The sequence below is a fragment of the Oreochromis aureus genome, linkage group 5, assembly GCF_013358895.1.
Source record: "Oreochromis aureus strain Israel breed Guangdong linkage group 5, ZZ_aureus, whole genome shotgun sequence".
NCBI lineage: Eukaryota > Metazoa > Chordata > Actinopteri > Cichliformes > Cichlidae > Oreochromis > Oreochromis aureus.
This window is the reverse complement of record NC_052946.1, coordinates 31,815,842-31,838,699: the sequence shown is the minus strand read 5'-3', so window position 1 is coordinate 31,838,699 and position 22,858 is coordinate 31,815,842. Positions and strand designations below refer to the sequence as shown.

The 22,858-nt window shown below is 38.9% G+C and overlaps 2 protein-coding genes across 14 annotated transcripts in view; one reads left to right on the top strand and one right to left on the bottom strand.

The window, feature by feature from the left end:
- Positions 1-11,716, top strand: part of si:dkey-166d12.2 (rap1 GTPase-activating protein 1) — a 108,889-nt gene extending 97,173 nt beyond the window's left edge. For 10 of the 12 annotated variants that reach the window (XM_039612056.1, XM_039612054.1, XM_039612055.1 and 7 more), the window contains 13 exons: positions 1,507-1,662; positions 1,835-1,906; positions 1,995-2,081; positions 2,371-2,523; positions 3,969-4,100; positions 5,276-5,353; positions 6,123-6,232; positions 6,560-6,676; positions 7,067-7,196; positions 7,592-7,682; positions 8,095-8,204; positions 8,875-8,920; positions 9,049-11,716. In XM_039612056.1, the coding sequence (XP_039467990.1) occupies positions 1,507-1,662; positions 1,835-1,906; positions 1,995-2,081; positions 2,371-2,523; positions 3,969-4,100; positions 5,276-5,353; positions 6,123-6,232; positions 6,560-6,676; positions 7,067-7,196; positions 7,592-7,682; positions 8,095-8,204; positions 8,875-8,883 (1,245 nt within the window). In that variant the 3' untranslated portion in view covers positions 8,884-8,920; positions 9,049-11,716. The remainder of the gene's footprint in view (positions 1-1,506; positions 1,663-1,834; positions 1,907-1,994; positions 2,082-2,370; positions 2,524-3,968; positions 4,101-5,275; positions 5,354-6,122; positions 6,233-6,559; positions 6,677-7,066; positions 7,197-7,591; positions 7,683-8,094; positions 8,205-8,874; positions 8,921-9,048) is intronic. The other 2 variants (XM_039612051.1, XM_039612058.1) reach the window with 2 other exon arrangements.
- On the bottom strand, positions 10,568-21,308 carry padi2 (peptidyl arginine deiminase, type II). Of its 2 annotated transcripts, none has more exons than XM_039612059.1 (16): positions 21,098-21,308; positions 17,765-17,936; positions 17,299-17,368; positions 17,011-17,072; positions 16,712-16,829; positions 15,683-15,835; positions 15,343-15,533; positions 15,027-15,130; positions 14,650-14,761; positions 14,175-14,282; positions 13,858-14,009; positions 13,580-13,727; positions 13,343-13,436; positions 13,145-13,224; positions 12,209-12,346; positions 10,568-12,066 (listed from the first exon to the last, which is right to left on the bottom strand). In XM_039612059.1, the coding sequence occupies exons 1-16, from the start codon at positions 21,262-21,264 to the stop codon at positions 11,833-11,835; spliced, it is 2,103 nt and encodes a 700-aa protein (XP_039467993.1). In that variant the 5' UTR covers positions 21,265-21,308; the 3' UTR covers positions 10,568-11,832. The 2 variants fall into 2 exon arrangements, with proteins under 2 accessions (XP_039467993.1, XP_039467994.1); XM_039612060.1 differs by lacking the exon at positions 21,098-21,308 and adding an exon at positions 20,155-20,371.
- Between the last annotated feature and the right edge of the window lie 1,550 nt (positions 21,309-22,858).

The window sequence follows — 22,858 nt, the reverse complement described above, 5'->3', positions numbered from 1 at the left end:
TCAGAAAACCATCAGTTGTCAGACTGAGAGCATCTTTGATGTTTTTTCACATCATTTCACTTTTTTTTTAATTTAATAAACTGGCATATTTATAAACACTTCCCAGAATCAGAAACACATGTCTTCTTCATATGAACAAACAAACCTAAGTTATGACCTTATTAAACTGCTAGTAGAAAAGCAAACACCATGATCATCTCTAAATCCTATTTGCTGTATTGTATTTTGCTTCCAGTTTGACTCTAACACAAGCACCAGCCAACACAAGAGCTCTTTTCAACAGGTGTGAAGTAGCTTTGTAAAAAGGCTGTTAATTAGTCTGTCAAAGACAAAGGCTAATAAGTGAATGCTGCTGCTGAGCAAGTGTCACAGTACTGGGGAGTTTTCTGTGGGGGAATATCCAGTCCTTTTTTTTTTTTCTTAATAAAGGCTGCCTGCAATGAGAATACATCCCCCTGAATGATTGATTTCCTTTATCACCAAATTGTACCCATTTGCAAAACCTGATATATCTTGCCTCCACTTATATGCAGTGGTAACATTTGGGTCACACGGTTTCCACGATAAGCATCTTTCTTCTAGCTTGGTGGGCTGAACTGAATATGATATGATATTCCCACATTCACTAGCTTCTCAAATTATTTTACTGCTTGGTTCCTGAAAAGAAATATGGGACGCTGTTAAGTCTCAAACAGGAAATATGCTTTGACTCCTGGAAAGTCCTTTTCTTCGTTTAGAAGGAAGAGAAAAAATTAGATAGTCTTCTTAGATAGTCATAGAAGTGCTTGAGCTGTTTAATCAAAGTTCCTAGCAATAATGCAATGAAGTGACATCTATTCATACTTGAGCAAAGGAAGAAGATATCCCTAATGCAGAGCTTTTTGAAAGATACCGCTTGGATAAAATTTAATACTTGAGAACAGTCCCTTTGTCCTCCAAATGCATGAGTGTCCTTCTGGCAACTTCAAGCTTTTGGCACCAAAGAAGATGAAGTTATTTTGCAGCCATGATAACATTCAGTCGTCAGCAGATTCATAAAGCATTTTTTGTTTGAGTTTGCAGTACCTCCACTGATACTGAGAATCGTTAATTACCAAAACATCCACACTTTGCTTAAATCATTCAAACTCAGTCTTAACTACAGTGAAAAATCTGTTTGCCAAAACAGATTTCTGTCTGTACTTTCAGAAGTGCTATATATACCCATGAGTTGCATGTTTTTGGTATATATATTTATTTTCTGTAAAATATTGAGATTTTTCATCTTATTAAATTGTTGGAACAAGAGCTTCAAGATGGATTTAATTTTTTGGCTGATGGCGTCACGCGTCTCAGAGGGAGAGATTGTGCTCTCTTGGATTAAAGTCATGTCTACCTTGCCAGTCAGTCTTTTAGAGCGATTGCTGGCAGTGACTTTTTTTTTTGACAGGCCTGTATTTGTGTTAGTAGAAGTGGTCATTTGAGATGTTTCCGCTGTTGTTAGCTTTGTTTATCTGTGCCCTCCAGCTGCAGAGAAAGAGACACATAGGCAACGACATTGTGGCCATCGTGTTCCAGGAGGAAAATACGCCCTTTGTACCAGACATGATCCAGTCTAACTTCCTGCATGCATATGTGGTGGTGCAGGTGGAAAATGCATGCACAGACAATGTCACCTACAAGGTTGGTTCTAAGGACAGTCAGTACTGTATCAAGAGGATTTGAACAATAGGGATTTGTAACACCCATTTATAGATTTGCTCATCCATTATTAAGCAATTTTATTCTACTCTCTAGCTTTTAATAGGGGCATGTGTATTTCAGTCTCTCTAGGCTTACCTGCTTTCTTTCTTAGGTCTCTGTGACAGCAAGAGATGATGTACCCTTCTTTGGGCCTGCTTTGCCTGACCCCGCCATCTTCAAAAAGGTCAGTTAATGCCATATTCTCCTTTGCAAGCACACAGATAAAAAATTGTTTTACTCTGACCTCTCACCTTTTTATTTGTTTTATTCAGGGCCCTGAGTTTCATGAGTTCCTCTTCACTAAACTCATTAATGCAGAATACGCCTGCTACAAGGCTGAGAAGTTTGCCAAGTTAGAGGTGAGAAGCACACTAGAGCAAATTGTGCCAAGGGAGTGTGAATGTCTGTAGTGTTGATGCAGACTTAAGCACACACCTGTCTGCACAGGTCTTCATCCTGCTGGCTGTACTGATACGAAGTGGAAACATAGATTGTTGTCCAAATCATCTCAGGCAACAACCCTGATTCTTATCAGCTTCGTTGCTGATGTTTATCATCCTGAAGCAATTCTTCAATCCCTCGTTTTAAATGGTGAATATTAGGTTTCTAGTAGGTATGAAAACGAATTGTCTTGTTTGTTGTTGTCAGGAGCGAACTCGTTCGGCGCTTTTGGAAACACTGTATGAGGAGCTGCACATAAACAGTCAGTCCATGATGGGTCTGGGTGGCGACGAAGATAAGCTGGAGAACGGAGGAGGAGGAGGAGGTGGAGGAGGAGGAGGCTTCTTTGAATCATTCAAGGTAAACTGTCGTTCCTCATTTGATGGAGTGCCTTGGTAATCTGCAACTCTACATGCATGAGAGAGAATAGTGATGAGTGGAGAAACTTTTAAGGTGCTTTATTTTGTTCGTCCTCTGTCTCTTGGCTGGGATTCTGGGTATTCACACATCAAAAAACAAAGCATTGAAAATCTGCGGTATCTCAAAGGACCAGTCCTGTGGCATTTGCATTCCTTACTTGGCTGTGACTGCTGAACTCAGTGTGTTCTCACATGATGGTGTGGTTTTGAGGCTGTGGAGTGTCCTGTTGTGTATGAAAGGCACTTTGCTCTGACTGAGAGCGCTCCATCAATGACCATTAGGGTGGTGGAGCGTAGCTCAGCTGCTGAGGCACGGCAGTAGAAGCTGTGATGGTGTGTGCCTGATGAACGATTTAATGACCCCTCATTAGGGAGCTGATGGTGCAGTTTGGATGTCTCCTCATGGGCAGCATTCCTTTGCTGTTTTGCTCTTCGCTCTGTGATGATCACTAGTTCTAGGTCATCTTTTCTGCTATTTCTCTGCAACTTCAGAGATATATATATAAAGCTTTTCTTTCATCCTCTCTTGCTCTGCTGTTTGCTAATGTCTGTCTTTCTTCCATACATTCATAAACTTATATAGATGAGCTCCCACCCAAGAAATCCTACCTCATTTTTCTTTCTCACTGTCAAGAATGGTCTTGCTGCTTGGTCTTTTTTCTGGCTCTCTATATACTGTTCTACTCCCTCTTCTGCTTTCTCTCATAATAGTCTTGGTCTTTCTTGCTCATGCTGTGTCTCATGACACAAAACCCAACTCCAGACTCACCGTGTTAAGTGACAATTTACATCCTTAATGCCTGCAAAGCCTACACTCTCTTAAATCCTCTGTGAACCTACATGTCCTCCGCACAGGCTCTCCCCTCTACCTGTTATCCTGCACTGCCCCTAAGTGTTCAATAAATAATCATGCATACATCAACACACTTGCATATGCGCATTTAAGCACACCAATGAACACATACATGCCCATATAAACACATTTTATCCCTTAGCTTTATCACATTTACTGTGATGTACATTTATGTAATGTATAGCATGTAGCTCAAAGAATCATATTCATATGAAATTAAAGAGAAAACAGTGGATGGACTCAGGAGGAACAAATCTGAGTTGGCACTATGTGGAATATAGTTGAAGAAGTACATGTCAGTTAAATCATTCCACTGATTTCCACTAAGGTTTTAGAATGCATAATAATACATAGAGTGGTCTGCTCTAGCAAAATAAAAATATAAAACACATAATCATTTTGATTTAGATTGGATTTCAGTATAGATTCACAATCATTTGAAGTATATAATGCTTTGCACTATTCATCAGGGTGTTGTGTTTCCACATATTAACGTGGATCCACTGACAGCATCTCCTCATTTCTCTCTGTAGCGGGTCATCCGCAGCAGAAGCCAATCTATGGACGCCATGGGCCTCAGTAACAAGAAGTCACACACAGTCTCCACTAGTCACAGTGGCAGCTTTACCCACAATCCCGCAGAGAGTCCCAAAACCCCAGGGATTGTAAGTAGCCCATTTTGGTTCACACGTTGCCCACCTAACACTTAGATTCAGGGTATAGTATACTCGCAGAGCAGTGGGTTCACGTACAAAATAAATTAACCACTATTCTTTCTCGTAAGAAGCACTTTGGGAAATTACTCTTGTTGGCACACTGGAGCACTTTACTTTGATCAGTATGTTCACATCAAAGCACTTGCTTTCATTCCCTAGATTTTAAATTCACTATTGCTTTTACTAAATCACATTTCACTGATCAGCCTTTTTCCACGTACAGTTCATAGTGTTCATGTTAATACCTTTTTTTATTTGGAAAATTAACAGAAGAGCTCATCCGCTATTTGTCATTCATCCTCATCTGTTTAAAGAATCGTTATCTTCACAAAGAGTGACCGACTTCTAGGATGATGTTATAAAAGAATGTCAGTTGTGGAATTAACCCAGTGATTTTCTTATCAGTATATATAGATGACTGATTGCCTGTGAGCCCCAGTCTAGTCTCTATTCCAAGTTGTGAAGTGAGCTCAGTCCAGCTGCTGTATGACTACCCAGACTCCCTTGCTCCTCTGTGCTTTGTCATATATCCTCCTGCAAATATTGTAATTTTTTGAAGCAGCCTTGTGCATGTGTGGCTGAAGAAGATGCATGGCACAAACCATAGGAGCTCACTGTCTTGTTTGTGTCTCTTTGAAAGATAGATAATTTATTTTCAAACTTGTTTAAGATTTGCTGCAGCGTGCCATTTGGTTACTAACTTTACTAACCCAGTTTATAAAAGAAGACAGATTTCTGGAAGCTACCCTTTGGTTTGCATCAGCCTTTTTGCCCCATTTCTTCTTTTTCTGAATGCATCACTAAACTGACTTGTATCCCTCAGGGCAGAAACTGCTGGCATGCCCGCTACCTTGACACTCTATATCCTGCTGTGCCCTCCTATGTTGGACCCCAACCCGCTTCTGCTCTATAACGCCTTTCACTGTTTCCTCGATATTATGTCTTCTCTGTTGAGTCTTGTTGCAGTCTCCTTTTTAAGCATTTTTTGCACCTTGCTGTTTAAATTCTCTGTGCTGTGCGCATGAGATCTTATGATGTGTTCTTTTCTTTTCCTTCCCCCTCTTGCTTTTTCAATCTCCTCTCTCTCTGTTTCTGCTTTCCTTGCCCTGTCTTGTGTACCTCAGTCATTGCTTGTCCCAGGGAAAAGTCCCAGTAAATATGGACGTCGAGGCAGTGCCATAGGGATAGGAACAATAGAAGAGGTCCACGTATATTCTACCTACTTATTTAAACCATTTCTTTAATTTACTATTGTCTTTGTATAAAGTAATGTTTAATTAGTATTTACCTTGTTTTAAGTTTAAAATACAGTTTAATTCCTGTGGCTGTGAGAGGTTTTCGGATTTGAAGAATTTATCAGTTATAATGATACTTGTCGAGTTATAGTTTTAATTACAATTTCCTTCATTTCATTTATTTGCACAACCATTTTGGGTTTTGGTAGACAGAAGGCAGATCAGTATCAGGACTTTCATGCATGAATTTGTTTGCACCATCTTACTTTTAAGTTAGTTAAAAGTAACTGCAAGAGAAAAATATATTGTGAAAGGAGAAGATAAACAAACTCCCACTTGTGTTCTCATAGACAGTCACACATCAATGAATCATACTGCATCTTAAATTAAAAGTGTGCACCAGCCAAGCTGATGTACACGCTGCACCCAAGAAAATAAAATGTCAGAGATGATCAGATGTTCAGAGATAAGAGTAAAAATAATCAGTTAAAGAATATATAATGAATTTTTGTCTGGAGCCAAGTTTATCATGGATTTGTAAAAAAAAAAAAAAAAGTTTTTACAAAGTTTGTCATAACTTTAACTCAGGATTTATCCAACCATCACTTCAGAATTCCTCTACAAGATATTTCTACATGTAGAAAGCTTTCACTTTATGCACTGCATATCAGGTTTTGTTGTTATTACACTATCCCCAAACTGTGTGTCTTACTTTCCTCTCCCTACCCACCGTCAGTCATTGATCATTCCTGGGAAAAGCCCAACCAGGAAAAAGTCTGGGCCGTTCAGCTCCCGTCGCAGTAGTGCTATTGGCATCGAGAACATCCAGGAGGTCCAAGAGAGGAGGTGAGAGGACAGAGCAGAGCTGATCAGCAGAGAGTGGGTAGTGAAGAGAGAACAGTGTTGCAACAGATGGAAGACAGGACATTAAAATGAGGAATGCAGCTATTAGAAAATGCACTGTGTAAGATCAAATCCTAAGAGAAGGGCTTGTCAATGCTTGATTTGATTAAAAAAAAACAACTGCACAGCTGTTGGCTGCTGTCAGTGGTTCAGCTCATAATGCTCAGTTTTAGGGTGGAGCCATGCTGAGTGATATGAATGCATTGTAACCATTTATTGTTAAACAAAATCAGATGAGCTATTTTGACTACTTTATATCCTCTCCTGAAGCCGAGAAGTATCACCCAACACCCAGAGGACACCAGAGAGTAGCCACATGTCACAGGAAAACAAATCAGACAACTCCTCCAATCACAGTTCTCCAGAGTTTCCTACCACAAAGAACAGGTGACTGTTAATTTCATTATGTAAGAGTATACTACTTTGTATTATAGTCACACACATTGAATCCGTTTGAAAAGGCTGCATTGTATTTTGTAGAATGGAACAGTGACATGGACGATTGCTCTCCAAGTCATAGTCCTAATCCTCTTCAGCCAAATGAATATAACAACCCAAAACGTTCACATTATTCAGTCAAACTGTGATCAAGCTATTGTTCCTTTGCTTGTAACTGCTTTTTTAGGGAACAAAAGATGAACTCTGACATAAAGATGGCAAAGTAATTAGACTTTTGAAGTGCACATTATTTTATTTTATTTTTTCAACATTCCTAAATGAACTCAGTAGAAGGAAACCACAAAGTGATTATGTGATCAGAGTGACCCAGGTGTGTAGTTTGGCAATGTGTTGCAGGGCACCGTCTATCCCTGAGGCGCAGGACCTTTCCCGCTCCTCCTCCAATGCCAGCAGCTTTGCTAGCGTCGTGGAGGAGCATGAAGCAGAAGAGGAGTACGACACTGGACTGGTGGGTGGAGTCATTACACATTATCAAGTGCATGCATAAATGTTACTTCCTCCAAAGCCAAAATAAGTCATCAGTGTCCTAGCATTGATGATCCACGAGTGCTTCCATCAGCATTTATTCCACATTTACTGCAGTGAAAATATCGCTTTGGTTTTTATCTGTTATTTGCTGTAAGCTGAACAACTGGGAAAAAAACCCATGAGAAGGCTTGATGGATATCACTCCATTCTAGTTATGACTGGTTATGAAAACAATTTTCTATTTCTTTCAGATAGACTGTCTGCATTTACAAAGAGACAAAAACAAATGCACAGCTGAATAAAACTTTAGTTTTGCTTGTGCTGCCTTCATCTTATTATAAGTTATATTTCAAACTTGCTTTACTCTTCTTCCAGGAAAGTGTGTCTTGTGTTACACCAGTCAAAAAAGATTCATTTGTGTACAGCTCTGGGGTGGAGGACAGTGCCAGCCAAGGAAATCTTCCAGGTGAGCTTCGGAGCTCATATTACTGTCTCAGTAATATCCTGAAGTTGTGGTTACCAAAAGGTCAACTGTTTCACATGTCAAGAGTATCTGGGGGAAATCTATTTAGGGCAGTTGCAAGAATAACACTCTGTTTCCTGAGAAATTAATATTAAAGCACCCTTGCATGATGGAGCTCAGCTTCCCCATATGGAACTTACCAACAACAACAGTAGGCATGATTTGTACAATTGAGCAAACTCTTCTTAAATGACTCACATTTACTCTGCTCTGAAAATGTATCTGTTTCCCACACGAAACATACCCCACATTGGGGTTTTTTGCATTTATCTTTTTTTCGGCTATAACAGCTGGCAGCATTATATGCTTGAGTTTATTAACCATGACAGCAACACATCTGTCCCCTTCCTCCCAGCAGCTTCACGTCTCCAGCAACAACCGGACGCAGCGAGGACATTAGAACCAAAAGGGACAGACAGCCGGTCAAAGATGGAGCGCGCTCAGCAGGAGCACAAGTTCTCATCGGTGAGACAAAGTGCTTGGCGCAAGTCATCAAATAACTCCACAATGCTTTCATAAATTGGTAGAATGATTTAATAAGCGACTTGAGTAAAAGGACCAATATTCCTGCTGGTCATATGAAATTGTTCTGGGAAATTATATTCGCCTATTTTTGTTCTACTAGTTTCTGATGCTGTACAGAGTACAGTAATACATCTACAGGCGTGAGGGTTCAGTGGTTTTAGGTCCACATTCACTTAACATCTGAAAGCATGTTAACTGAATGCATGCTTAAACTAACACTCAGAAGTCTATAACTCAGATGTCATTTGTTTTGAAATGATCTAGTAGTCAGCCCAAACAGATGAAAAATCAGAGAATCACTAATCCCACCATCTTCTCAGAAGAATGGGTGTCTATACAGACTTTGAGCCCCATGCATGTTTAGTTAGATGTATGTATATTGAGATATTTGACATAATAAGTTGAACTTAGTTTTGCAAAAGGAAAGTTAATTTGTGCAAGTTCATCTTAATTAAGGTGTATTCTCCCTTTTATATCAAATAAATATAACATGTAAACATGAAGACACTATGCACTAGCATGGCTGAAAACAGAAAGATTAATCAATGCAAACCAATAAATATTTGTATATTGACTGCACCATAATTTCTCATTCCTTATCTGTATGCAGAACTGTTAGCCACTCTGTTGCCCCGTCATTGACATCCATTTTTCAGGTAGGTTATAATGTTGTTACAGCCTAAGGGATAAATTCCTACATTCGTCCATCCCCTTATTACTTCATTTACCTGATACTTCTTTCTGCCCATTTATGTATTTCTCCTTTTCTCCCCTTTTGTCTAAGCATTCCAATAAGAGGCATCTTTGTCCAAAAGAAGCAAGCCAAGGGCATGTGAACTCCATCGATGCAGAAAAGGAGCAGTTAGAAGCCAGATCAAGCAACTGACAGATCATACTTTTTACGTTTGACTTGGATCTGCTGTGTGACATGACAGACACCTACCTATCACCATCTCCATGCGAAAACCTCCTTTTTGTTCAGTACAAAGGAAAAGGACCTCCGCACTCATGCAGCATCTCTCAGCTGGCTTTGCACAGTACATGTGCCCGCCTTCTCATTCTTCAGGCCAGTAAGCTCCGAAACCTAATTCTTACTGTAAAAACTCAAAGATCAGGATTACAAATGGGGATTTAATCTTGTCTCTGTTCAGCCTGTAAAGAGTTGAACTACAGAAGAAAGCTTTGTTTTTTAATGTCAAACTCACATCCCACTGTGATATTGGTTTGACTTTGATGTATCAGGTGTATGTGGCTGTATCTAAGGCCGCATTTTGTGTTTTAATGTTGATGTATTCTTTTCTGAGTATTCTGCAGTAGATATTTGTTGTGTTTTACAACTTCAGCAAGAGTATGTCATGTTTTAATCAAGGGTACTTTCATGATGCTGTTGCTGGTGGATGTAAAAACTATTATTCACCTTTCTCATGAAGTGATGGGTTACATATAAAAGACAAAAACTGTGCCACAGTGAAAAAGAGACCTATTTTAAGAGAAACGTTGACCCGATTGGTTTAGTTTAAGACAAAAAGCAGAGCTGCTGTAGTGCCCAAACCAGCGACACGCATCATCAAATTTGCAAACTTAAAGCAGTTCTTTGAACTTTTCAAAGATCTTTTTCACACCCCATTTGTTGATGTCTGTGTACAGGTGTGTATACAGCAGTAATGTGTACGGTGTAAATCTGCTTGTCAAAATCCTCTCTTCTGTAAACTGGTGCCATGCTTGACATAAAGGTGTTGTCCTTGTGATTTGTGTTTTACCGAAAAACCAGCCGACATCTCCAGATGCAGTGCACACTGCTAATAGAGAGCCAAACGTCACAGTTTCCTACTTTGTATGTAAAGTGTAATATATGTATGTGACTTAAACACTACATTTTCAGAGATACTCCTGAACGCTGACCTTTTTGAAAAAAACGATTTGTTGCTGAAATTAAATGACACTGTGACTCGTCTTGAAGTTGCCTTTATGATTGTCACGTGAGCTGCTTTAAAGAAAGGTTATTTTTAAAGGCACTGTGCTGCTGCCTGATGGCTTGAATGTAAAATGAGGCAGAAGTGGAGTCATTTGTACATATTTGCTCACAATAGTTGTACTGTGATTCCTGACGACAGTAAACTTGAGCCTGAAACAGCTCAACTTACATGAGCAGAGAAGCTTCTTCTTTAAGTTAGTTGTAAAGGAAAAAGCTCATACAGGGATGATTTATTTCAGTGACATGACTGAAGCAGACCTTTATTGTCTGTTGTGAATTAAAGACAGCATTTAGTTTGTTAAAGAGACAAAAAGTTTAAAACACTGGACCAAATGTACTGTTTAATGTACTCATCAAGTTGTTTATAGCTAAATCACTCTCAATACAACAAAGGCACAGAAAAATATAGACAAATGTTTTGGTAACAGTAACACATGTCAGTTACAGCCTTTCAGAATCATTTAAGGAAGACTTATTCAAATCATTTTTCCTCCTGAATCCTTGAGTAGATAAAGCCTGCCCTCTTGTGGCTCTGAGTTATTATAGCACATCACTATGTGGTACCATCATCTATCTGTGCTTGCACTGTATGCTAACAACACTGGAAACCAGTCTTCTCTGTGCTTGATTCAAATGATTGTATTGATTCTTGTCAGTTTGTTTAAAAGAAACGTTTGTACATATAGCTTTTTTTTGTAAAATAAGCTAACTAAAAAGTTTAATAAAGATGAAAATGCATACAGTGAATAAAGTTCCAGAGTATTTCTGCAATAAACAAACAAATCATGTTTACCATTTAAGTATTTCTGTGTGACAATGAAGCACATTCAATGTAAAATGATTGATAAGAAACTTAAAAGCATTCATCATTCATGAAGGCAGAGATGACGCTCTGTAAGGCTTCCAAGCTATCTAATACACCAACCCAACCACCACCATCTGCTACTTTTAAAGTTAAATCCCCAAGATTTTTATGAAATCCATTCCCAGACTGGATACCAAATACATGTGTTTTAACATTCTGTAAGTACATCTTTGTATATGTATAGATTTGTTAGTATCATCATTTAGTTAGTCCACCATTGCATCACTGCTAACTGATTCCATTTAGAGGCACATGAAACATAGCATGCATGCCTTACTTACCCTGTTTACACTGTGTCAGAGCTACATTAAGATATTCTTAATGCAATGTAGTCTGTTTCCACAGCTGCTGCTCCCTTACCTACAAAATCTTTAAGTGGTATAATGGGGTTAAGGGGGGGGGGGGGGTTACACTGTTTATTTTCAGCTTTTTTTTTTTTTCCTTTCTTTTTTTAATCAGCAGAGTAAGAACATTGTGGCAATATTTCTTAAGCTCAACAATGTACCGTAGCTCTTTTCATCATTCTCTGCATGACATTAGAAAACAGTTGCATTTATCACCGACGATCCTTTCTACTTTCTTATTTTGTAAAGCAACATTTGCTGATCTTTAGTATTCATTACAAAATGATGACAATGAAGTGTTTGCTATGGCAATACAATAATTTTCATGATGGGTGTCACCAAATCAACCAGGGCTGAAATCGTTCTATGTCAGATCTATATTATTTACATCTCCAGGTTCCACCACTTGAACTCAAAGGGTTCCCTGCGGACATTGGACCCACAGTGGACCTCTCCCAACAGCTGGTGGTAGGATGAATAGTCATCAATGAACGTGCACTTGAGGCCCAGGCCTTCCATTAGAGAGCACATCGCAGCCTCGAGTGCACATCGTCCATTCACTTTGGGGCCAAAGGGCTTTGGGATACCAAGGTTTTTCCCCAAAACAATCATGTTCACCTGGAAACAAATATATGTACAACAAATATAGCAAATATAGTTATTCTGTCAGCCCAAAGATTTATTTACATCTTTTTTTTTTTCCTCAACTGGCAGGAGCTTTGATGCCTAATAAAATATAATGTAAAATTTATGAACATACCATGTCAGGATAGTAAGCTACTGCTCTATACTCATTTTCATCCTCCACTAGTTTGAAGAGGATTGGCAGATCAATGATGTCTTCATCGTCTAGGCCTAGTTCCCTCTTCAACACATCTCGGTTCCAGTCGATGCAGCTCTGGAAAAAAAAAAATAATATATGCCTCTAAAATTAATGTCATTTTGCTTGTTAAATTACTGTGCTCAAAATATCAAACATTTTACCATAGTGGTTCATATGTTAATTTTGGTTTACGTACCACCACAATCTAGCCAAACACAAATGTACCCAATAGTATGTGAATATCAGCCCTAATATGTAGGTTAAGATCTTAAACGGCTTCTGAGAAAAGCACAAAAAATGTCTGTTTGGACCTTTAAAAGTTGTAATGACAAAGGGGCTCAGAAGTATAACATGAGCAATGCCAAATGCACGCTAGGGTGGGGTAGAGTACAATGCAATTGGACTCTAAAGCAGCTGAAATATCTTAAATGATGAATCCTTCTTTACTAATGCTGCCTGAAAACAACTGCAAGCTTGTTGGAAAGATAATAATGTTGTGGGGCTGGTGGCCATGAATTAGTGCTGATAAAAAAAATTCCTAATGTACAGCATCCTGGCATTCCCCATTCCAATACCTTTGGCAAGAATTGAAATGCTGACTGCGTGCCAGCCACTCTCACTCAAAAACAGTTGTGCTTTCACTAATGCCATTGTGGGTGAATGGGAGCAAATCCTGCAACGAGGTTCTAAAATCCAGTGGAAAGCCTTCCTAGAGAGTAGAGGCTGTCATAGCACTATATTAATGCTCGTTGCCAGAATGCGATATTCAGCAGTTAGATGTCTTATCTTTGTTTACATACTTGTGTCTTAGTGCCTGAACTAGCATACCATCTTCTTTTTTGGTCTTCAATCTATTCCTACAATCCCACTCACCTGTACATAGTTATTTTCAGCTTGGAGTTTTTCATCCTCAAGGATTTCATCCAGTGTTATTTGTTCTGCATTTGTCAACCCTGTTTGGGAACATCGTTCACAGTGAGTGATAAGGCTCGGTGCCATGATGAATTTGTGCATTGCTAAGATGCCCTTATGCATATATTCTACAGACGCTGCAGATAAACACTGGCCTACCATCAAACAATGTGGCTTGTCCGTGTCCACTGTTCTGTAGGCCTCTGAATAGTTTGTAGCCTGCGTCTGGGCTGGCCAACAGCAGTCGGAAGCCCTGTGAACAGACAAACAGGAGACAAAGATAACAGTGAAGCTCTCATATCCTGACAGCTTATACAATCCCACAATGTACAAAACAGCAAGTCACTATCAAGCAGATGCAGCACCAGATTCACTTCAGTAGGAAATTTTATTTACCTTTCTGTCAGGTGCAGGAACGAAAGTCATGAATTCATCCACGTGGCCAACAAGGAGCCAGTCAGAGAACAAGGCGATGGGCTCCTGAACCTTCTGAGCCCACAAGAAGTCTTGAACCACTTTGGTCATATTTCGTCCTTTAGTTGCCCTATAAGAAATAAAAAGGTTTCACTTTGCAAAAGTCATCTGTAACATTTCTGCTCTTGGTACATTTGCTTATAACTCATGAGTTATAAGCAAAAAACAGGAATTCATGTTTGAATTTGTTAGAAACTCACGTAGGAAAGGCAACCCCAATGATGATTCTTCCCAGGGGGTATTTTTTTCCATTTACTGTGACAGGAGGACTGACCTCCAGATTGCCAAACGAATCTAAACTGCTCACATGCTCATCTAGGGCCACCCTTGTCACATAGCCAAAGTCGGGACCCTAGACAAAGTAAATAATTGTTTGTGGTTTTTTTATCAATCAGTGCAAGTAATGCAATTTTCTGCTTTGGCCTATAATTTGATTAATAAAACCAATGTGAATCATATACAATCAAAGCTTTTAATGACATCAACAGTAAAAACTTATTCTAGGCTTTTCTCCTACAAGCAGCTCATCATATGGAAAGTTTGCTAGGTCGCCATCTCTCGGGGAATCCAGAACAACAGGAAAACGATGATGAGGTGAATCGATGTAACCAAATTCCACTTCATCCTGAAAAATGGAAAATATGTTATATTTATGCTGTCCTCTTGGCTTAGTTGATTAGAGAATTTTTCACTTGTATAGAAAAAAAAAATGACATTTTTTTTTCTCCGTGTGAATGAATAGAAACGTACGTGTTTGCAAATGTTTTTTCTTTTTTGTGATTTTCCATCTTGCAGTGTGGTTGTTGTGAAACCAGTTGTTATTGTGTCATTTTTCAAAGAAACACTTTAATAGTGAGTTATCTTGTTCTTTGAGGTTTTCGTGTGTATGTTCCTCTTATTTACGGTTCCTGTTTACTTGGAGTTATAAAACCACAATGTTACCATCATTAAAACTCATAACCCTTCCTTGTTTTAAAAAAAAAACTGCTTACCTGCATCCAGCGGTCTCCTCTGTTGACATATTCATGACAAATGTTCAGCTTGTACCCGCTCTTCGCAACAAGGTTCCTCATTCCTTTCAGGAACTGGTAGTTATCAGATGTACTAACAAAGAAACAGTCAAGCAGTTTTTAGATTGTGCCACAAGATAAGTAACATATTTTTATTTATTTTATTTATTTTAGTGAGAGCTTTAAAAACAATTTAAAAATTAAATATTCAAAAAGTACAAACAACAAATGTCTGTGAAAGCAGTTTTTACACAGACAAACAGGTTTGGCTTTCTTGGAAGGAAAGCAAGCTAAGGGGAATGTGTGACAGCAACAACAGCTGTCACCATCATGCTCATTATTCATGAGTCTACACTAACCTGCAGACAAACACCTCTACAGGTCGAAGCGTGTTGGGTGTCATGATCCATGGTGCCACTTTAAACACAACTTTGTCTGTAAAAATCGGCGTCTCAGGGAGACCCTGTTGAAACATGCGAGAGGCTGTTGAGTACTGCTGGTTATACTCCATTCTATGTTTGTTTGTAATGCAACATTAAAAAATTAATTCAAAAACTTCACGTTACTGGATTCACAAAATGTATCCGCTACAGTTATGCTGCAGTTAAAGGTGTAAAGAAAGAAGATGATTAAATAAAGCAGTGTTACACTGTAACGCTATACTCTGGATCTTACATCAGAGATTGGTTCTAATAGACTGAGGTTGATGGTGACGAGTCCATTGAAGTCTTTGTCAGGAAACCTCAGGCCCTCCACATAAAAGTTCATCTCTGCCACACCTCCAAGGTAAGGCACTTCCTTGGACAGCACATCACTGCTCAGCACCAGTGGATAGTCTTTCACAAAGAGATTGTAAAGTTTCTGCGCTGAAGTAAGAATAACAGAAAACAGGTTAAATACTTAGGCGGTTAACTAAGAAAAAGAATGTGTTCAAAACATGCTTTTACAGATCAGGTGACATGCACATCAGATCAAATGTTCCGGGGGTTTTCTTTATACCCACTTCTTTACTCACATAGGCCACTATTTGGCACTTCAGTGGATCGGTTTCTGAAGACTCGAAGACTCTCTGCATCTCCCTGAGAGATGTGCATGGTTAGTTTGTAGCCCTCTGGGAGTTTCCCTGGGCCTTTGGTCCGCAGCACCATGACAGACATGTCTTTTAGATCTGTACATACATAAAAATGATTAATGCCGTTGGCACCATAGAATTTTTTCCCCATCTCAGGTGTTGTGCCTGGCTGTAGTCACTGACTTACAGTAGGGGCTTTGATCCCGCACTATAGCGCAATTTGGTACCTTCCATATCTGTTCTAGTTACTCCTTCAGTGCTGAAGAGACTTTTTTTTTTTTTTTTTTAACCGTTCCACATGCTGCAGACGTCAATCAGCATGTGGTAGTGTTTCGGGTAACTGTAAACCTTTAACTGAGCAAAAAAATGACTTAATCTGACTAACAGTAAATCTTTTTTGACAGTTAACATGAACTTGAATCATGCTCTTGATAGAGGAAATGCTGAAATCAAGAAATGTGACATACTGACTTGTGACATCAGCAATGTCATGCAATTACACAATTTCCTTTGGGATTAATAGAGTATTCTGATTCAGATTCAATTTTGTGCTACTATACCTTGCTATCATTTTCATGTTGACTGGCACTTTGGTGCCTTCCATATCTGTACTAGTTACTCCTTCAGTGCTGAAGAGACTTTTTTTAACTGCTCCACATGCTGCAGACGTCAATCAGCATGTGGTAGTGTTTCTGGTAACTGTACACCGTTACACATAACGCGTGACCTGCATATACTATCAAATTTCAGCTCTACTGGTTTTTTTTTTGTTTTGTTTTGTTTTGTTGTTTTTTTTTTTTATCTCTACCCTTGTGAACCTTTGTTTCTCACAAGACAATTCTTTATCAGACTAAGAATAAGAATGGCTTTTCTAATGCCAGGGAAAGTTCAAAAAAGCTTGTGGCACAGAAAACAAATGAAAAAATAGAGTATTTATTGGTGAAAACTGAAGCTGCACTAATAGTGCTTTACCAGACACTTTATAAATGTTTTTCTCCTCGCTGTCTGGTGTCTTCTTGTAGGTCTTTTCTGAGTCACAGTTGACCAAAAGGATGGCTCCATGCCCATCAGGACCCCATTTCCAAGAACCCTAAAATATTTTCCAAAAAATGGAAATGTGCATTTTTGACTTAAAGACTTCAGCAAAATCTTCTGAAAATAATTGCAAGCTGAATAAGCATGTTTACATCTTGCCTTTACTGACATACAATGGAAATGTGATATTGTGTTGAAGTAGTTCTGTCATGTAAAGCTGAAACATTTTAGATCACCTTATTAGGGTTGTTTTTCTCCACGATGCCATCTCTATCAGCATCGACATCCAGTGAGAGCTCTGCATAACAGAAAGCTTGTTGATCACACACCGCTTTTCCAGATACAGGCTCAGATCGCAGTACAGCTATTGTTTTGTTTTTTCATATCACAATCATCATGTATATGAAACTCCGGTGAATCGTACATCATGTTTGGATTGTAATGAGCAATAAAATGTACTATTTTACAGACAAAACAACAAGTTCTTAGTAAAATGCATGTTGCATCATTATAATTTAACTTACCAACAGCTGTCAGATGCACAACTGCTCTCCCTAAGACCTCTTTATTCGCCCCATAGTACTGGACCGACAGCTTTTAAAATAAAAGACATAAGCTGATGATGTGCAGAAATTTAACAGGTAATAATTTTATATTGTTTGATTGTGAGTTGTCCATTGTAAAGCAAATAGCAGTGAGCCCTGGTAATTTCAACAGTTACAATTTAATCATATACAAAAGTACAAATCCTGACAGGAGCTCGGTTTGACTGTATTTTTACCCACAGGTCCAGGAAAACTGAGCAAAAAAAATGACTTAATCTGACTAACAGTAAATCTTTTTTGACAGTTAACATGAGCTTGAATCATGCTCTTGATAGAGGAAATGCTGAAATCAAGAAATGTGACATCAGCAACGTCATGCAACTACACAGTTTCCTTTGGGATTAATAGAGTATTCTGATTCAGATTCAATTTTGTGCTACTATACCTTGCTATCATTTTCATGTTGACTGGCATGGTCCCTGCTGATGAGCAGGACTGAGTTTTCAGTGAGAGGGATGGGAGAGAGGTGGGATGTGTCCCGAGGAGTGGGGCTGATGCTGTACTGAACATTGGCAGTGCCTTTCACGGAGAAGAACTTGGAGGTGGGAGGGGCACTCCTGAGAACCAGACAAAAGCACAATTTGATGACACGTGTTTTATACAACACAAACATATTGTATTAAACATGAGGTCCACTTCAAAAAGCGCATATTTTTCTCCATGTACATATGAGGAAGTGCTCTGACGTACACAGACAAGCCACAAGCTTTAGCCACAGTGATATCGGTCTGCTTAGAAACTGACCTGATAAACTGAACAAGTCATATTCTTGTCATTTCTGCAGCTTTTCGTGCTTTTTACACCAATTTTTCTTGAGCCACTAGGAACATGATAATCTTGTATCATACTAGGTTGCAGAGGGGTTTTTTTTAACTCATGTGTCAGCTGTTTGTTTAGGAATAGGCGCCATTCAGTCACAACTGAAAGAGTTGGTCTGGCAAAGCTGAGACCACAACGTAGACAACTTGACGTGGCACAAATGCTGATGTCTTCACGGCAAAAACTTCTTGAAGGTGACATTTACTGAATGGTTTAATAACGCTCTATAATACCATGATGGTTGTAGTAGACATAATTTATTGACTTTGCACTACATAAACTGGCAGCTGGAATGTGTCAGAATTCTATTGTTTAACCTGAAGGATGATATTTGTGTGCAGTTCCTGGTGGTGGCAAATCTAATAGTCTTTTGTTTGTGGAAAGAATCAACAGTCTTTCATTGTTGCTGTTAACAGGAGAGACTTTGTTTTCCAAAGAAATGTATGGTGTACATTCTGCCAAATGCCAGCCTACATAACAGAGAGACAAGGGATTACTGACTCGGCAGAGTGGGAGACTGGAATATGGACGGGACCACCTGGGCCTCAAAGGGGTTTTAGAATATCCAAAAACACTTTCTATCGAGAATTATTTTGATTTTAACACTAACTTCTTTTGATTCTATCAGTCCCTACGTAGAGAACACTGACAGAGATACTGGAGACTGTGATTCCAATGTGCGATTTAAATGTTAATCACCAAGACAGCTCTTGTTTTGTGTACAAATGAATAATGAACTTCAGATGAGTTTTCTAATTCCTGAAATAATGTTTTTGACCGATCATGGCTAACCAACAGTACTACTCTTTTAATGGAGAAGAGAAAGACTTTTGGCTGTTTGATCACAACCATCACAACCACATACACTGCCAATAAAAGGTAATGAATAATAACACATGCATTTGATTTATATTATCAGTATTGTTTGTAAAAAAGGATCTGGGTGGACCACACCTGGATGTGGAAAACAGCTTGCTCTCTGGCCACCCAGCTTTAAAATAAAATCATGACCTCTTTTGTCCAGCAGTCCCTGACTTAATGATGTTACTAAAATAGGGATAAAATAGGACTAATAATTTAAAGTATAACATACACTATATGGACCACACAGTATTGTGCCACACCTCTTAATCTTTGAATGCAGGTATTTTAGTCCCATTGCTACAGGTGTATAAAATCAAGGATCTATCAATGCAATCCGCCTTTACCAACATTTGTTAAATAATGGTCGTAGAAGAGCACAGGTACTATAATAGCATGTAAATTCTCTGTAAAATCTCTTCCCTTTTAGATAATCCAGGAGCAGCTGCGCCGTTGCAAACTGGACGGTTCAGTTACTACAGAAACTTGGTCACGACGCTACGAAACAGGGCCGCAGGGTCCCGAAACCTATATTACCGGAAAGTCTTCAACGCTCTGCTGACTCGGCAATTACTTCCAAACCTCCTCTGGTATTAACATCAGTACAAAAACTGTGTGCCGGGAGCTTAATGGCGGCACATGCCCAACCAGCTTCTGCAGGTGTAATGTTTAAGTGTCCCAATACTTAGGAACATTTCTGCCCCAACATAGTGTATACTGGTACTATTAAAAAAAAAAACAACCGATACGATGCCAAAGGTATCATAAAATTGAATCAACATTTCACTAAATATTTTTGCAAATAATTAACTTCTCTAATGTAGAATACTGCACGGATGTTCTATTCCATTAAATTAAAAAACCAACGCCACTGTGAAGCGTGCGCATTTTTAATGATAGTGAAAATGCAATCTGCACACGGGATACATAAACATATGGACAACCGGCTACGACATTTTATAGAACATTAATACTACCACAAAGTAACGCGTTCGGAATGCAACATAATCTCAACCCCTAAGCAAAATATTTCACATAACTCACGTGAGCTTTTTTGGCGAAGAATGTATTATAGTGGTTTGAGCAAGCTCCTACCTGTTCAGGTTGACATTTAGCTTCGAGCCAACTACGTATAATACTCTCGTAGTTTTGCCATAATCTATTCTGAGCGTGCGGGGATGGATCATGGCTGCCGTCTTCTCGCACTGTTAGACAGAGACTGACCACAAACGTCCAGCGATTGCTGCAACAGTACAGAGAAGTGAAAGCGCAAACTTCTAAACTGTTTCAGACTAGCGCGACAACTCATCATAAATACTGCAGGTAGGCTACTAGGCTTAGGCTTTGTGCGGTGATTGGTCAGTCAAATTCCACTCCACCCCCTCCAGTGACCACATATCCTATGGCAGCAGTTCTTTATTCTTATCTATTGATCTTTCCATTTACCGACATCTTCTGGAGGAAATTGGGCTTTGTGCACATTTCAACTATTAATGATTGAATAGACTGATTTTATGAGCATTCAAAGCGCTTTATACAACTTGTCTCATTCACCCATTCATACAAGCACTTTTATCCATGCTTTTTCTACGTAAGAGGTTTCTCTACATTCACACGCATTCACACTCCGATGGATGCATCGGAGCAACTTGGGGTTAGTATCTTGCACATGATATTTAGCATGGACACTGGAGCAGCCAAGGATCGACCCACCAACTTTCCGATAAGTAGCAGATGACCTCATGAGCTATAGCCAACCCAGTACGAACACATGACTTGTATTTTTTTTCTGTATTTACTTTAGGTTTTAACAGACACATTGTGACAACTGACACCAACCAGCGCACCTACCCTCTGCACCATAGAGCCGCACCCTTCAAGATCTCTCAGCAGTATGCACTGAACAATGCTATAAAAACGCACTTGAACAGTCACTTGAAAGTTTTCTACGTAATGTTCTCGCCACTGTTACCAACATTATAACGTGCATATAGAGCTGAGTATGTGTGTTTAGAGTCGTGTTAGTGTTTCATCTTACCTGTTCACCTTTGCTTTCAAAGAGGTTCCAACAACGTAGAGAAGTCGCTGCGTTTTTTGTGTATCTAGACGACATGTAAGTTGATTACCCGTGGTAACGTTTCTTTTCTTATTTAAGAAAGCAGGTATATGTGGAGGGACATTGGTTTGGGAAACCTCTTGAAACATGGTTGACGGCTGTTTGCCTCCTGTGAAGAGTAGTAGGTGTGTGCAGTACTGTATCTGAAAAGCCTAAGTAGCTCATGTAATTTGCAGTAGGAGGGACAAGCTTACAAGCCTTCCCATCTTTAAAATAATTTGCCAAAAACCGTTAATTAAAATCTTCAGAGGAGTTGTGCAACTTATGATTGGTTGAGGCCAATGGAAGTTTTTGTTCGGCACCACAGACATTGCTGTATATTGCAAAGGCATGACCAACCTGCTAGGGCATGTCATTGGTTAAAGGACTGTATTGTACTGTGTGTCTGTATGTACAATCATTTTGTTGGTGTTTGTGGGAATAAATAAGTAGCCCTTGAAAACTAGGTTACAGAATAAGGGACAGGTTCTGTTTGCTGTCACCATCTGGGTGTTTGGAGGTTAATGGTTAATCTGCGTTTAACACTGGATACTGTGTTTGCTCTCAAAAAGAAAGCAAAAAAATCAGAAAGCTTTGACTCTCTGATATAAATCGCAAACACACACCTTAAAGCAGATAACCTGTAAGCTGGAGAGGAAATTGTGATGCACTAAAGATTTTCATTCGGTTTATAAAAATACTTTTCTGTTCTATAAAAAAAAGTGCAGAAATGTGCTGTAATTACACAACAACATGAAAAGCTTTTACTTGATCCAGTTGTCTTAGCTAATTATAACCCAATCTCCAACCTTCTTGTTATGTTAAAAAAAAAATATCTTGAAATCAATGTTATTAATGTTATCAATGAGCTAACTGATCATTTACAGTGGAATGGTTTATTTGAAGAGTTTCAGTCAGGATTTACAGTCAATTTCTATCATAGAATATAAACTGTCATATAACTGAAACAGAATAGGAACAGATCCCTCTGTAGAGCTACCCATAGGACATTTTACTGTACTATTCATTACTGATAGAGGATAACGTTTCTATCATAGAATAGAAACAGCACTAGTTAAGATTATGAATGACCTGCTTATGGCCACTGGCAGTGGACCTAGCTCTGTGCTTGTCCCATTAGACCTCATTCTATACTGCTCATCATAACATTTTAATACAGATTCTTAATTCTTACTTCTACTAATTCTTAGTATTAAAGTAAATGTACTCCAATGGTTTGAATGGTATCTACCTGAAAAATTCCAGTTTGTGCATGTAAAGTAAAGTTAGTCATGGAGTTCCACTGGCTTCAGTGCTGGGGCCGATAATTTTTACATTATGCATGCTTCTCATAGCAAGTATTAATATAAACTACTGCACTCATTTTTATTACTATGCAGATGATACCCTGATATCCAGGTATATGAAGCCACAAATCAATTAGCGAAACTAGTGTCATGTCTTAAAGATATAAAGATGTAAAGGCCTGGATGTAATTTTCATCTGCTAAATTCAGACAGAACTGAGGCTATCATGGTTGGTCCTAAAAATTATGATGTCTAACAGGATAATCTGGATAGCAGTATTTTGGCCTCCAGTGAGACTGTGGGGAATCGTGAAGTCATTTTTGATAAGAATATGTTAATGTGCACATTAAACAGACATTAAGGACAGCCTTCTTTAATCTGTGCAGTATCTCTGAAA